General features: G+C 31.8%; 3 protein-coding genes across 3 annotated transcripts in view; 2 read left to right on the top strand and 1 right to left on the bottom strand.

Moving 5' to 3' along the window:
• The window catches only part of LOC105217715 (uncharacterized), a 135213-nt gene that overhangs the window by 26132 nt on the left and 92599 nt on the right, over positions 1-16482 (bottom strand). The window lies entirely within an intron of this gene.
• Positions 1197-9399, top strand: LOC105217719 (uncharacterized). Its single transcript, XM_011192861.3, has 4 exons — positions 1197-1505; positions 6138-6518; positions 6579-6725; positions 9187-9399. The coding sequence occupies exons 1-4, from the start codon at positions 1388-1390 to the stop codon at positions 9339-9341; spliced, it is 801 nt and encodes a 266-aa protein (XP_011191163.2). The 5' UTR covers positions 1197-1387; the 3' UTR covers positions 9342-9399.
• On the top strand, positions 10089-15702 carry LOC105217720 (uncharacterized). Its single transcript, XM_011192862.3, has 4 exons — positions 10089-10510; positions 14768-15148; positions 15221-15367; positions 15434-15702. Exons 1-4 carry the CDS (start codon positions 10270-10272, stop codon positions 15583-15585), a joined length of 921 nt encoding a protein of 306 aa, XP_011191164.2. The 5' UTR covers positions 10089-10269; the 3' UTR covers positions 15586-15702.

Raw genomic sequence — 16482 nt, forward strand, 5'->3', positions numbered from 1 at the left:
GTTATGTGGACAAAACTATAATACTCTCTTAGCAACTTTTGTTGCGAGAATATAAAAAGAAAACATTTTACTAATTCTTTTTAGCCGGGTTTTTTGCTAGAAACATTAAGTTTATATAGTTAACCGATCTGAACAATTTCTTCGGAGATTATATTATTACCTTAAGCAGTAATCCATATCAAATTTCGTGAAGATACCACGTCAAATGCGAAAATTTTCCATACAAGCCATTGATTCCGATCGTTCGGTTTGTATGGCAGCTATATGCTATAGTGAACCGATCTGAACAATTTCTTCAGAGATTAAATTATTTCTATGTGCAATAACTCAAACCAAATTTCGCCATTGATTCCGATCGTTCAGTTTGTATGACAGCTATATGATATAGTGGTCCGATATCGGCAGTTCCGACAAATGAGCAGCTTCTTGAAGAGAAATAACATCTGCAAAATTTCAAAACGATATCTTAAAGACTTAAGGACTAGTTCGTATATGTACAGACAGACAGACGGACATGGCTAAATCGACTCAGTTCAACATACTGTTCATTTATATATATATATACTTTATAGAGCCTCCTTCTATACTTTATAGAGCTTCCTTCTTGGTGATACAAACTTCGTGACAAACTTAATACACCCTGTTCAGGGTATAAAAACACGCGAAATTTTAAAATTACCGTTATTTTTTGAACACACATTGTATACCGACTCAGCTCATTTTTTCCGTTATTTGTAATGAGCTCAAACCTATATATCTTTTGAAAATCGAAAGTATCAACTTCAAAATAGGCACCAGTCAATAGAGTAGTCAAATTATATTTTCCCAATCAGTTCCTTTAGCTATTTTACTGGCATGGCTTTAATTTGATTCATATTCCAGAGACGTTATTTGTTTTTTAGAAATGTATATACAGTGTAATTTGGCTCTCTAAAATATCAAATAGTTGACTTTCATTTGACATATTAAATTTGCACATAAACCAGCCTCAATTGTTACTTTCTATTCATAAATAAAATTAATTTTTATAGTACCGTAAGCTTTTTGAATAAGCGTGAAGGAATTGTTTTGCAACAAATGTTGCACAACAAAATATAAATTAAAATGTCCCGACCATGGAAAATTGATTTGATTTTAAAAAAATCTTATATATTACAATTATAGGAGTATGTTCCAATACCATTCGGTGTGTTTGTTATAAATAATACTATATCTGCCAAGTTCTATTCTAGATATTTTTTAAAACGTTTCGAAGTGTTGTCGTGCATATTTCGTGGCTATTTTATACAATTGCAAAAGTACTTTTTAGTTAATTATCAGGATCTATCGGGCATTCTACAGTCCTGCATAATTAAGCATTAAATAGGATATATTTAATTTTGATAAAATGTTGTGCAAGTCATACGTATTCATTTTTCTGGCATGCTTAAGTGATTGGTGCGCTGCAACTTTGCTGGAAGTAGATCTGCCAGAACTGCCAGAGATCACACCAATTACTGAATTACGTAAGTGTGCTGAACTTATAGGAATATAGATAGATAGAAATATATATAGAAATATATTTTAGAATATATTTTTAAATTTTCTTGAGACACTTTCTTAGCATGCCTAAAACTAAAAATTGGCAATAAAAACCTTTAAATATATATATTTTTTTAATTTTCTATTATACTATGAACTACAGTTCCTTTGAATATTGTAATTACAAAAAAAAAAAAATATTTGTAGCATGCAATTATAATAACACAAAAACTATAGAAAACAACAAATATTCGTCAAATCGTGTTGCAATAAATGGGTTAGCAAAGCGGAGACCAAGAAATAATTGAATAAAAATACATTTTTTATGTTCTTTATATGTTTCTGCTATAGCTATTAAAGAGTAGAGCAGGTGTTTGTTGTAGGCAATGAACCGTGTCGAGTAGTTGCAACAATTAGGGTGGTTGATTTTTTTAACTAATTTCTTAATACATAAGTTTAAAGCATGAAACTACATAATATATTCCGACTGTATTTATAATATTAGTTGCCTTACCCGCGTATTTTTATACTCTCGCAGCAAAAGTTGATAAGAGAGTATTATAGTTTTGTTCACATAACGGTTGTTTGTAACACCCTAAACTAAACGAGTTAGATATACGGTAATATATATCAAAATTATCTGGATGACGAGATGAGTTGAAATCGGACCATTGCCACGCCCACAAAATGGCGAAAACCAAAAACCTATAAAGTGTCATAACTAAGCCATAAATAAAGTTATAAAAGTAAAATTCGGAATAAAGGATCGCACTGGTAAGGGGCATATTTGGTTGTAATTTTTTTTGGGGAAGTGGGCGTGGCTCCGCCATCAATCGGTTATTTGTATATATCTCGCAAACCAATAAAGCTATATAAACCAAACTTTCTGCAGTCGGTTCTCTTACGTACCCCACCACATACCCTGAAAGTTAAAATCGGATAATAACCACGCCCACCTTCCATACAAAGGTTAGATTGAAAATTACTAAAAGTCAGTCAACTCACTAACGAAAAACGTCAGAATCACTAAATTTCACAGAAATAATAGCAGAAGGAAGCTGCACTCAGATTTTTTTACAAAATGGAAAATGGGCGTGGCATCGCCCACTTATGGGTCAAAAACCATACCTCAGGAACTACTCGACAGATTTTAATGAAATTCGGTATATAATATTTTCTTGACACCCTGATATCACGAATCGGTTCACAACCACGACTACTTTCCGTGTAACTAAATTTTGAATTCCATCTGATTCCTTCACTTTATAATGTATACATAAGCAACCAATGAAGATAGCGGAATAAAAACTAGTGCATATCATCTCTGTCTTCAGTTGTGAAAAATTGTCGAAAACGGACTATAACTTTTCAAGGCCCCAGATATCGAACATGTTAAACTCAGCGCCTAAGGATAAATTTTAACCGAAAATATGGGTAAATCTCTCAGATAATTAATGTAATTCAGAGGAAATTGTTTTCTTCTAATAGTGTGTCTCTGTTCCAAAAAATATTAAAATCGGGACATATCATCTCCAAATACCTAATTATAGGTTTTTCAAAAATACGGTGGGCTTTATTCCTCATATATGTATTGGTTAATATGTGAGATATCTTAGCAAAATTAAGTGAGCGTATAGTCTTGGATATAGTGCACATTGATGCTGAAAATGAATGAAATCGGTTCAGGAATTACCTCAGCCCTCATATAATATAAATGACGATTCTCGTTATTCTAGTAAACTGTATGCCGAATTTATGGGTAAATTTGTGTGTTATCTCAATAAAATTTTTTCAATAAATTGCGAGAGTATAAAATGTTCGGTTACATTCGAAATTAGCCCTTCCTTACTTGTTAAAATTATTTTTATATGTAAGAACAGTATTTGAGTTTTAAATTCAATAAACAAGTTGAGTGATGAGTTAATTTTTTTTTTTTTTTTGATAATAAAAATGTAAATATCTTTTTAACTCATCAAACAACTTTTCATACATTTTTATTATCAACAAATTCGTTACACTTTTTCGTAAAAAACAGATCTCACGTTTATATAACATTACACGTATAATATAACTGAAACTAAAACACTATCAAATCAAACGGTTTCAATAAATAACAAGTAATTTTTAATGGTCCAATTGATTTATATCCGGTACTTACAAATAATTTATACTGATATTAAATACGTGTTAAAATAGCAAATGCAAGCTGGCGGTGTGAAAATATCGCATGAGAGAGAAAAATAATGACAAAAACTTATATATCATGCGATGAATTTTTAAATCGCAGTGAAATTATTTAGATTATATGAACATTATTACAAATTAGAATAGTGTTCACATTCTCAATAAAGTTAACATTTCATAAAGCAGCTTGACTTTAACGACTTTGATATTTTGCTTAAGTTTAGTTTTAAAGAAATTTTAAAAATTTTGATTAGAGCTTATATCAATTGAATATGGACACGATTCACGATTAAATGACAAAACGTTCTGAGTGATGTTATGCTAAAAAATGTCAAACTTTCCATTGGAAATGTCAGATTGCACCTGGCAACACTTAGTGTTGCCGAGACCAGAAATATATATAGCAGCCCTCGTATATATGCTATATTTGGCAATATGGTAAAAAAGTACTTATAAATTAATAAAAAATATAACATCAGTTTCATTACCACTATGAAGGTTAGGTTTTCCTCTGAAAATATAGATTTGTATACCTTATAAATGTAAAGTTATATCTCTTCTAAAGCAGCAATAAGGCAATTAAACATTTGAAAAACAAGTAAGGAAGGGCTAAGTTCGGATGTAACCGAACATTTTATACTCTCGCAATTTATTTATTTAATTTCATTAATATAACACACTATTTGACCCACATATTCGTCATATACATATATGGTATAAAGTCCATGACGGAGACATATTATTAAAAGAAAGATTTTCCCTCCGATTTTCTCCAAAATATCTGAGAGACATACCTATATTTTCGGTAAAAAAAATTAGAAGCACTGAGGTCTTATGTTCCATATATATGGGGCCTTGAAAATATATGGTCCGATTTCGAGCATTTTTAGAAGGGCGATGCCACACTATAAGTACAGTATTTATGCAAAGTTCTGTTCCGATATCTTCACTAGTGCTTACTATATATGTATATTGTATATTGTATTGTACGGTTCAGATCGACTTCAAAGTTCTGGTATGTAGAAAGTAGGCGTGGTTGTGAACCGATTTGGCCTATTTTCACAACATATCATTGGGATGCAAGATAAATATTACAAACCAAATTTCATTGAAATTGGTCGAGTAGTTTCGGAGATATCTGTACCTTCTTTATAATGAAATTTTAGGTTTCTGTTGGTTTTCCTTACTGAATTAAAGCATTTTTAGTAGTTTTCAACGTAACCTGTGTATGGGAGGTGGTCAAGCTACATAATCCGATTTCCTTCATTTTTGGACTATATAAGGAAATGCCTGAAAAAAACGACTCCTGGAGTTTCGTTGATATAGCTTGAGCAGTTTACGAGATATATACAAAAAACTTAGCAGGGGGTGGGGCCATTTATTTAATTTCATTAATATACACGCCCACTTTCTCAAAAAATTACATCCAAATAGGCCCCTTCCTAGAACAATCCTTTGTACCAAATTTCATAGCTTAATTTATGGCTTAGTTATAGCTAATTATGTGTTTCGGTTATCGCCATTTTGTGGGCGTGGCAGTTCGGCAGTGGGCGTCTTCGAACTTAACTTTCTTATGGTGCCAAGGAACACGTGTTCCAAGTTTCATTAAGATATCTCACTTTTTACTCAAGTTACAGCTTGCACGGAAGGACAGACGGATTTGAACTTTACTCGTCACCTCGATCACTTTGGTATATATAACCCTATATCTAACTAGTTTAGTTTTAGGACTTACAAACAACCGTTATGTGGACAAAACTATAATACTCTCTTACTAACTTTTGTTGCGAGAGTATATAAATTACATAGAAGATGTTCGTTGTAAATATTATATAACTTGTTCAGCGCAATTCGTAAAAAGTGAGGTCAGCTGGTGCTCCAAATAGGAGTAGAGATAATTTCAATGTGATAAAAATGAAACTTAACGTGAAATTTAAATTTTTATTGATCCAATTTTAACATACAAACTATATGTAAGTCAATACTAAAACTTACTGAACTTCACTAATTGTGTCTCAACCTAATTAAAACGGTGTCAACGAAAGCAAAAGCAGAAAAAAATCAAAACAAAACAACAATTAATTGAGAATTTCGGAATTTTTATGAGTGAGCTTAGATTCGTTAGATTCTGAATGACTAGCTACGAAGCATACATAGTGTCATAACTAATGCTTGAAACATGCTTAGAGCAATGCTAAGGCTATTATGGTGGCGATACAGCTATACTGATATGAGAGCGAAACAAACACGTACGAGTATGTTTGTGCATGTGTGCCAAGGACCTGTGTCACTGACCCCATTGACCACGGCAATTAAAATCGACAATTGCACTTAGAAGTTGTTAGCTTTAAAAAGTAGTAATGTCGCCATTTAAGTTACGTAATTGCCAGCTACTTAGTATTTATTATTATTATTTTTATGCAAATTCTTAGCTCCTGGCTTGCCTACCTGCGTAGGCCGTAAAGCTGATATCAATGAATGCTTGAAAAATGCACTAAACGAATTGAGGCCACGACTAAAGCAAGGTATTCCTGAATTGAGCATACCACAAGCAGATCCTTTGGTCATAGACCTATATAGTATTGAAGTTGTTAACGATGTCGGCGAAGGACATTTGGATATACATCATCTGATTACACATGGCATAAGTGAGAGCATTGTGCAAAATGTGAATATGGTAATAGATGGTGCTCACGTGAAGTTGCAATTGCTTACGACATCGCCAAACATTCAAAAAGCAGGTACTTTCCAAGGGGAGCTGGCGACTGAAGGTATGGATCTGAAACCACACGGCAACTTCAGTGGCAATATAAGTAAGTGAAAGAGTTTTTTTAAAGGTAATATAAGATGATTTACATTGTGTTTATTATTAGCTGATCTGGTCCTGAACATCCAGTTGGAAGGCGACCTCTCAGTGCGTGATGGTCACAAATATTTAACAATGACAGCAATCGATGTTTATGGGGATATTGGAGATGTGACATTCGAAGCCGACAACACTGTACCGAATGAAAAATTAAGTAAGTGTGAAGTAAACTCTCAATTAATTTTTATTATTAATATAATTCTTATAATAAACGATAAATATTAAAAATAATAATAATAATTTAAGGTATGTTCAAAGAAAATAACTAAATGTAGTTTATCGTTGAGAACGATAGCTATATTAATCGATAAATCATATAAAATCACTGTCTTTTTAATTAGCTTGAAAAGATAGTGTTTTTTTTGTGATTGCTACATTTATTGAACTAAACTCATTTACTTCATTTAGTTTAGAAACAAATAATTTCTTTTTAAATTTTATCGATAAATAAATCGATATTTTTTATATAATATTTTTATCAATAAATAAAACAATTCTAACTAAAATTTCTTATTTATTGTAAGAATCTATCTGTATCTGATACATGCATTTTATCGATGAATGCACACATTTATTTTAAACTTTATCGATAAATATTTGAATATTATATATATATCTTTAATATTGTTATCGATAAATATAAGAAGCTCTGTTTTCTTTCTAAATTTTTATACTCTCGCAACAAAAGTTGCTAAGAGAGTATTATAGTTTTGTTCACCTAACGGTTGTTTGTAAGTCATAAAACTAAACGAGTTAGATATAGGGTTATTTATATCAAAATGATCAGGGTGACGAGACGAGTCAAAATCCGAATGTCTGTCTGTCCGTCCGTCCGTCCGTCTGTCCGTGCAACGGATAACTTGAGTAAAAATTGAGATATCTTAACGAAACTTGGAACACGTATTCCTTGGCATCCTGAGGAGGTTGCTTTCGAAAATCAAAAACCAAAAACACATAAAAAGCTATAACTAAGCCATAAATAAAGTTATGAAAATAAAATTTGGAAAATAGGATGGCACTAGGGAGGGGCACATTTGGATGTAATTTTTTTGGAAAAGTGGGCGTGACCCCGCCCTCAAATAGGTTTTTTTGTATATAACTCGCAAACCAATAAGGCTATATAAACCAAACTTTCTGCAGTCAGTTCTCTTACGTAGACCACCACACACCTTGAAATTAGTTGAAATCGGATAATAACCACGCCCACCTCCCATACAAAGGTTAGGTTGAAAATCACTAAAAGTGAGTTAACTCAGTATCGAAAAACGCCAGAAACACTAAATTTCACATAAGAAATGGCAGATGGAAGCTGCACTCAGATATTTTTACAAAATGGAAAATGGGCGTGGCATTGCCCATTTATGGGTCAAAAACCATATCTCAGGTACTACTCGACCGATTTCAATGAAAATTGGTTTGTAATAGTTTCATTACATCCCAATGATATGTTGTGAAAATAGGCCAAATCGCTTCACAACCACGCCTACTTCCTATATACCAGAACTTTGAAGACGATCTGAATCGTTAACTTTACAATATATAAAGTAAGCACTAGTGAAGATATCGATGCAGAACTTTGCACAAATACTACCTTTATAGTGTGGCATCCATAATCTAAAAATCGCCGAAATCGGTCCATAGGTTTTCAAGGCCCCATTAATCGAACACGAGGACCTCGGTGTCCTAATATTATGGTTTCCAACTTTCAATGGACTTTATACAATATATATGACGAATATGTGGGTCAAATTGTGCATTATATAATATTAATTAAGTTAAATAAATAAATTGCGAGAGTATAAAATGTTCGGTTACACCCGAACTTAGCCCTTCCTTACTTGTTTTTAATTTGTCACTATCAAGTTAATTTTGCTTATGTTAGGTCTACAACTTTGCTTCCGCCGTTTTCCAATAGATGTCTCTAGGGTCAAGCACTGGTCGATTAAATCAATTTTTTTTTATATCGATCTTGGACATTTGTGTCAACATTAACCCAACAAAATTTTTTAGAGATCTGTTTGCATCCCAAACTTATTCTCAACTTAAAATTTCACTTTTTCAACCGAATTCTCGACATTTGCGGGAAATTTTGCTTTTCTTTTTTAATTCCAAGAAAAGTGCGGCTGAGTTTCATCGACATTTGTAACCATTATAATATAAAAAAAATTTAATTTACAAAAAAAAAAAAACGGCGGAAGCAAAGTTGTAGACTTTTTTAATTTTTTGTATTACTCTTTCAACTTGATAGATGTATTTTCTTTAATATTTTTTTATTGATATTTTTATAAATGTTATCGATAAATATAAAATTTTATATATATTTTTTTTAATTTTTTTATTTCTTTTTAAACTTGGTAGATGTATTTTATTTAATTTTGACTATAATATATATTTTTTTAAAATTAATTTCCTTTTAATTGATTTTTCAATTAGTTCTCTGATATTTATCTGTTGCTATACATATCGATAAAATTTATCGATAACCATATGTTTTTGAACTATCGACAATTTTAGCTTTTAAAGTTTTTCAAAAAAATCGATCTCCCATATTTTTTAAACATTTATCTCTATTAAATAAAAGAAAAACTGAAAACTATTTTGTTTTTAATTTTTAGATAAAATCATTCTGGACGTTATAAATGATCACTGGCGCTCATTGCACAAAGTTATATTGAAAGAAACGCGTGATACTTGGGTACCCATTGCATTGAACATATCGAACTCATATTTTAATGCTATACCATTTGATTTGTTCTTTGATACGTCTTAAAATTATACATAAATAATGTAAATATATATTGTAACAAAGTAAAATATACATATATATATATACATATATATATATTGTTAATAAATTTAACACTACGCAAAGAAAGATTTTTTTATTGCTTGAAGCTATCACAGTCTTGCAGATAGTATTTGCTGATTAAAGAGTGCCGCTACTTTTGAGTCATTGGAACACGAATTTTCTGTATTCGAACAGGATCTTAAATTTTTAATTTTTAGTTAAAAAAATGTATATATATGATAATCATAATATTCTATACGTCATAAGAAAGGTATAAACTATAATTTATTAATCATAAAAAATTATTTAGAATAATGATTTGTTTACAAGCAATTTAAAGTAATGGAAATATTAAATTATTTATGAATAAAACTATTTAATTACACTAAATAAACAACTTTTTATATTAAACAGTTGTAGATATATGTATTGTATTTGCACACTCATTTATATACATGTAATACATTTGTTGTAGCTCAAACAAAAACCGAACGCTAGATTACTCCACATAGTACAATTAATTGAGCCGCAGATCGCGTTTATAAATGCAGATATTTAAGATTGCGCTGTGACATATTTACGCACACGCATACAAAACACCTATACAACATACATATATGTATGTATAATGTGAGCCGTTTAGTTTTGTTTCGGTGCAAGTAAAATTGCAACAAATTATAATCGAATCAATGCTATTTCTATTGGAATATAACATAAAACCAGCTGCAGCAATGCAATTGCATTCAGAAGCCGGTCAGTTGTGAACGTGTCCACCAAGAGTGTTTGTTGTGCTGCATTTATTAAAAGCTAAAGAGTTTGAACTGTTTGTTGGGATTTGCACAAGCAGTCGTGAGTTAAAAAAAAATAAAATATAAGAAAATCAAAAATAGTGGTTAATAAAAGTACAAAAATGCGTTTAAGTCATGCCGTGTGTGTTTTCGTATTGCTATTGTGCCTCGTCTGCGCACAAGATGAGTCCACAACATCAGCTAGCACTACTGAGTTAACAAGCACAGTGGCTACAACCACAACTTCACCAATGCCTTCAGCAACTGTTTCTGTCAAAACGAGTGATGAGAGTGCTGCAGTTGACAGCTCTACGAGTGCTAATGCTGCAGTGGGTGCGGCGACGTCGAAGAAATATTTTACAGGTAAAAATTGTTTAGGATATACATTTCATGGTAATCTGCTGAATGTTATATTGCTCAACATAAAATAATGAGACTAAATGTTCCAACAATCGCAATTTTAATTTCGAGATCTCAAAAATATTTTCCAAGACAAGATGAATAGAAGAGGTAACTTTTTGTACTAAAAGTAAAGAATACATATAATTTTGTAAATTTTAATTATATATATATTTCATATAAATCTATAATTGTAGAGATGAATGGTAGGCATGCCTCATTGGGCTAGGTGGATTTTTTTAAATATATGCAACTATATATTAGGTCTACAACTTTGCTTCCGCCGTTTTTTTGTAAATTTAAGGCTTTTTTTTTGTATAAAACGGTTACAAATGTCGATGAGCCTCGGCCGCACTTTTCTTGGAATTAAAAAAGGAAAGCAAAATGTCCCGCAAATGTCGAGAATTCGCCTCAAAAAGTTGGGTTAATGTTGACACAAATGTCCAAGATCGATATAAAACGATTTAATCGATTTAATCGACCAGTGCTTGACCCTAGAGACATTCCCGCAAATGTCGAGAATTCGGCTCAAAAAGTGACATTTTTTCAGTTGAGAATAAGTTTGAGATGCAAACAGATCTCTACAAATATTTTGTTGGATTAATGTGGACACAAATGTCCAAAATCGATATAAAACGATTTAATCGATTTAATCGACCAGTGCTTGACCCTAGAGACATCTACTGGAAAAGTTGTAAACCTAATATTTTATTTAATCAATTTAGCATATCAAAGATACATATTTAAACAGTATTTTGTGAAATTTTTATTTATAAATTCCGAAAGGTCAGTCGTTGGTACCTCATCTCCCAAGACGAGTCCAAAAAAAGGTCTTGTCGTGGACATTATAACTCAGTTATGGTTCTTCTAAAAACAATTAACCAAAACTATTTCTATAATACATGGATAAATCTAGTTAATGAATGAGGGCAAATATATAATATTAAAATATGTAGTTTTGACAGATTTTTACAAAAAAAAAAACTTACCTTTTTGGTAATATTTCCTTCCTCTAATAACTAGACCTTTCTCTAGATCTATCTCTTAGAATTTATCTCAGACTGATTTAAAATTTTTGAGAATATGTTTTAAGAACAAAAAAAATTGTTTCATATTCTAAAATTTTCAAAACCCCTTAAGGTATCGCATATGAGCATATGAAACATACACATTTGTATATGCGTGCTAGTAGAATTATGAATTAGAATTAGTAGTAGAACTATGAATTAGTTAAAAACTTGGCATATGGATTAATTACAAGCATATAATCATCTAATTATGAATTTGCTGCACACCGTGTGGTATGAGTAACCTCTCATACTTCTTAATTCACATGGCACGCGTCATCACATGACATACTTTATGTTACATTTACTGATTTTGATTATTGCAGTGCAAAAAGTATATTGTTTTTGACTACAAAAATTAGAATTAAAAACTGAAAAAGTAATTAGTAAATAGAAAATTGAAAAATATTGGAAAATTAATTAAAAAATACCGACGAGTACACCGATTGCTTCAGTAGTTCGAAAAAAAATCAATTTATTTACGTATTATGAAATAACAATTCAACCACAAAGCAAGTAAAATTCAAACACTATAATGCGCATTACAGTGTTTCACGCCAAAATTCTTAATTTCATTCACGCTTTAGTGTTCTCCGGTGATAAGTAGTATGTGTGTATATATATATGTGCAAGCTCAGGTGTAAACATTTACCACGGCTTATTTTTACTCAGTCAACCGCGCACATGTGTTGCTGCTTACATACATATATACAACAGCTGTGACGCGTAACAATCAGCAGCAGCCATTTAAATGAAGGTCAGCCGCTTCGAAGGCAGCATTTCAAGCGCACAATTGCCTGACCTTTGATATGCGCTGATTACGTGCCTACAAATTTACAATTATCCATTCTAAGATCATTTTGTACACAGATGAATTTATGTACAGATATTGACACGGTAAATTGTCTAGGCCTTTTCGTTCTGCACAAGTTAATAACGCAACGCAAATACTAGTTCATTGTTGCAATTATGGGTGCTACATGCGTGTGTGTGTGTGTACGTGTAGTTATGTGGCATTGATGAGTTGTAGGCCCATATAAATGTAGAATATTTAATTATATTTTTTAAAAAATGGGATAATTACTATAAAAAATATTGTTAAATTTTTTAAAAATTTTCCATAATGGAAAAAATGTTAAAATATTACTTTGTGTTTGTAAAATTGTAGTACTTGCTATATAAAGGGTTTTTCAATAGGGACGTTACAAAAGTAAACCGATAGGCACAGCAAACGACGTCATATTATTTTTCTTCAGTAAGGTTGTCCATTTCATCATGGAATGATATACAATGCAACAACGAGTAGAAATTATTAAAATTTACTATCGAAATTCGGAGTCAGTGGCCACAACTTTAAGAGGCTATACCAGTGTAACCCATGAAAAATTAGGCGATTTTCGTGAATTTTTTTAAAAGAAAGTACTCGTTTAATTGTTTCGAAGTTTTTTACACATAATAAGGTATATTTTCACTTATATTTCAACATGTTTTTTTTACAAAAATATTGAAACATAACCGATGTGCTGTCTTCGGAGGTGCCAAAAAAAGTCCCCTAACTGCTGACACGATTTCGACCGAATGAGTTACTGAAATAAAAAAATTCAAAAAGGCTATTAAAGTTAAATATATTTCCTATACAATGACCTAAGATTTTCGAAAAATATTAAAACTTGACAAAATGGCGTAGTTCTGGAAAAAAATTTCGTTTTTTGAGTAAAAAAATGGTCATTTTTGAATGCCAAATTGACAATTTTCAACCAATCAAAAAGAAAGTCATTGTATAGTAAATATATTCAAGAATACTCAGTTTAAATTTGAAGTCGATCGGTCAATGTGTTGTTGAGTTATGATGTCAGCAATTTTAAGAAATGTCATTTCGAGAAAAACGCCTTTAAAGTTTCGAGGTTTATACCTGCAAGCGGTCGATCTTTAGAATGCTACCATTCAAAAACTATTCAAGATACGATCATACCGCTTTCACAGGGTATTTTTGAAAGTATAAACTATCGAATAAGCAAAAAATAAAATAATCGATTATTTGAAAATGCCACACTGGTATCTATAGCCCCTTAAGGGAGCTACGTTCATTTTACGGTCGGCTCATTTCTGTTTGAATGGCTTTGTCAATAAGCAAAAAAGCGTTATTGATCAGGCTACAATCCACACGTACCAAATGAGTCACCACTGCATCCCGAAAAAATTACGTGTTGATCAAGACCGGCACATTACTGTGACTGGGAATCGTTACTGCTCAATGATAACTGAATATTTTTGGCCCGAATTGGATGATATGGACTTGAACAATTTGTGGCTCTAACAGAACGGCGCCACAAGCCATACAGCGAATGGCACAATCGATTTATTGAAAACCAAGTTTGATGAACGTGTTATCTCACGAAATAACCCAGTCAATTGGCCGCCTCGGTAGTGTGATTTGACGCCATTAGACTATTTACTTTGGGGCTATGTCAAGTCTATGGTCAATGCTAACAAGCCAGCGACGTACTTCATACGAATATCTAACGTGAAATTGCAGCAGTATCGACCGATTTATGCTTGAAACCCGTCGAAAATTGCGTTCAGCGTCTGCACTTCTCCTAGCATGCCCGTAGTGGCAAAAGAGCGAATAACTTTGTAGTCTTAACTTTATAGTGCTCTTATTGAAAAATCCTTTATATATAAGCACGAAACAAGAGCCTGAATACCATTTTTCTATATCATGCAATAATTGAAGTGCTAAAGTTAGGTTAGGTTTGGTTAGGTTAATCCTTGTAAGTCTGCATGAAATTCAAATTTTGCTCATTTTTCGAAAAGTTAATAAAAAAATAAGTTCTAAGTACATCTCTTATAATATTTTTAGACATTGTTAGTAGTGGTCTTCGAGGCCCATAGGCATCAAAGGGTTGAAATGAATTTAAATTTTTTTGAACTTAATTTTTGGCTCACGCTAAAGACAATGCTTATTAATATTTATGTGTTTTTCCACGTGAAGTCCAATTGTATAAACCTAAAAGTTATTAAGTCATTCAGAAACAAATTTTAACCCTTGTTTTCAACAAAAAGAAAAGCAAATATTCTTCAAAATATTATTTTATACAATTTAGTTATTTCTGATATCTCTCATTCCTCATATAATGCATTCCTTATTTTCCAGTTGGCGATCTACCCGTTTGCAAACAAAACAGCGCTGAGTTCAACAATTGCGTGAAAACTATCGTACAAAAGTCCTTGCAGCGTCTAAAAAATGGCGATCGTGATTTGAATATACCGATAATTGATCCGTTCAAATTGAATCGCACTACATTTCAGTACACCAGCGGCACCATACGCGGACGCATAATCATGCGTGATGGCTTGACATATGGTTTTTCAAAAACCGAAATAAAATCGCTCGATCTCAAAGTACAGGGTGATAAAGTCACCATGAAATCACTTTCATTTGTGCCAACGATAACCATTGTGGGCAATTATAAGGCCGAATTGATACTAAATAATATACAATTGCGGCCGAAGGGTGTGTTCAATGTGACGCTGTGTGAGTTGTCTTATATGAGAAGTCCAAATTATTCGTTTAATACATTTTTTTTTAATATTTTATTATATATAGTGAATGTGAATATTGACCAATCGCATGAGGGTAGCTTCTACGAGGCTGATGGTCATCGTTTTGTGCGCATGTCCAAATTCGATGCTGAACCTAAAGTGGGTGACTTCAAACTGACGGCCACCGGTGTGTTTCCCGATCCCACATTGAGTGAGTGAAAATATATATATTTTTTAATTTGATTTTATAGTGATAAATATAATCTTTTACCTGCAGATGAGCTCGCTGTAAATATTGTTAATCAATCTTGGCGTCGCATTTTGCAGATTTTCCTGCCTGAAACACGTCAATATTGGGGACCCATGCTGCTGCAACAACTCAACGACATTATGTCTGTGGTGCCGTATGATGTTTTTGTTGTTGATTAGTAATATTTGGAGTTTTTGAGTTACATTGTAGTGCTATTAGTGCAGTTATTGTGTATTTTATAGAGCAGCAAAGCAAGTTTGGCGCTTAAGTCTTTTGTTATCGTTTTCATTTAATATGCCCGTCTGTGTGTGTAAATGTATGAATACAAAAAAAAAATTAAAAACTTAATAATATGACTTGATGACTTTAATATTCAAATTGTATTTTTTAATTTCTAATTAATTTTTCAATTTCTACTTAAACATGAGTTGTTGAAATATCTAATGTATTTGTAGATATATATGAAAAATCATCGTAACCACGTTTGGTATATAAAACTAAATCTGGTCACGAGGTAGTAGTCCTCACGAGCGTATATTACAAACAGCTTACTCATGCCAAACACGAGGTGAGGTGAAGGAGATTATCATGATTTTTTGTATAATTCGAGTAGTTTATACTTGTATGTGTATGTATTGTTGGAACACTGTTGAACTGTATTTTTCATCTTCAATTTTTTTTTCAAATATATCATTAATATTCTTTTTGCTCTTATTTATTAAACCCTTTCTATATTGCACATATGTATGCTTTTACATTTATTTATTCATACCAACAAGTGTTATTAGACAGCTGTCAATTACAATTGTCTGGCGCACTTAATGTCCGCACATGTGTACGCTGATTGCTTAGGAAATTATATGAAATTAAATTAGCAATCAAACATGCAAAATCATTTACATATTATTTCTACATATATTGTCTCACTTTTTTTTTGCTTGTAAACTTTTTACATAAATTTTTAGTATTTTTTTATCGCGTTTTTAGTACTTTTTCCTTCAGGGACATTAAAATTAGATTGTGCACAAATTTTTTAAGTTACCTAAAAAATCGCATATAATAAAAAAAATTTTACA

The sequence above is a fragment of the Zeugodacus cucurbitae genome, chromosome 3, assembly GCF_028554725.1.
Source record: "Zeugodacus cucurbitae isolate PBARC_wt_2022May chromosome 3, idZeuCucr1.2, whole genome shotgun sequence".
Lineage (NCBI taxonomy): Eukaryota > Metazoa > Arthropoda > Insecta > Diptera > Tephritidae > Zeugodacus > Zeugodacus cucurbitae.

Bases quoted from the DNA above. Each gene is read 5' to 3' on its own strand.
- LOC105217719 (XM_011192861.3), top strand. From the start codon at position 1,388: ATGTTGTGCAAGTCATACGTATTCATTTTTCTGGCATGCTTAAGTGAT. The intron at 1,506-6,137 runs GTAAGTGTGCTG...GCAAATTCTTAG, and splicing joins CACACCAATTACTGAATTAC to CTCCTGGCTTGCCTACCTGC. The intron at 6,726-9,186 runs GTAAGTGTGAAG...TTTAATTTTTAG, and splicing joins TGTACCGAATGAAAAATTAA to ATAAAATCATTCTGGACGTT.
- LOC105217720 (XM_011192862.3), top strand. From the start codon at position 10,270: ATGCGTTTAAGTCATGCCGTGTGTGTTTTCGTATTGCTATTGTGCCTC. The intron at 10,511-14,767 runs GTAAAAATTGTT...CTTATTTTCCAG, and splicing joins GTCGAAGAAATATTTTACAG to TTGGCGATCTACCCGTTTGC. The intron at 15,368-15,433 runs GTGAGTGAAAAT...TTTTACCTGCAG, and splicing joins GTTTCCCGATCCCACATTGA to ATGAGCTCGCTGTAAATATT.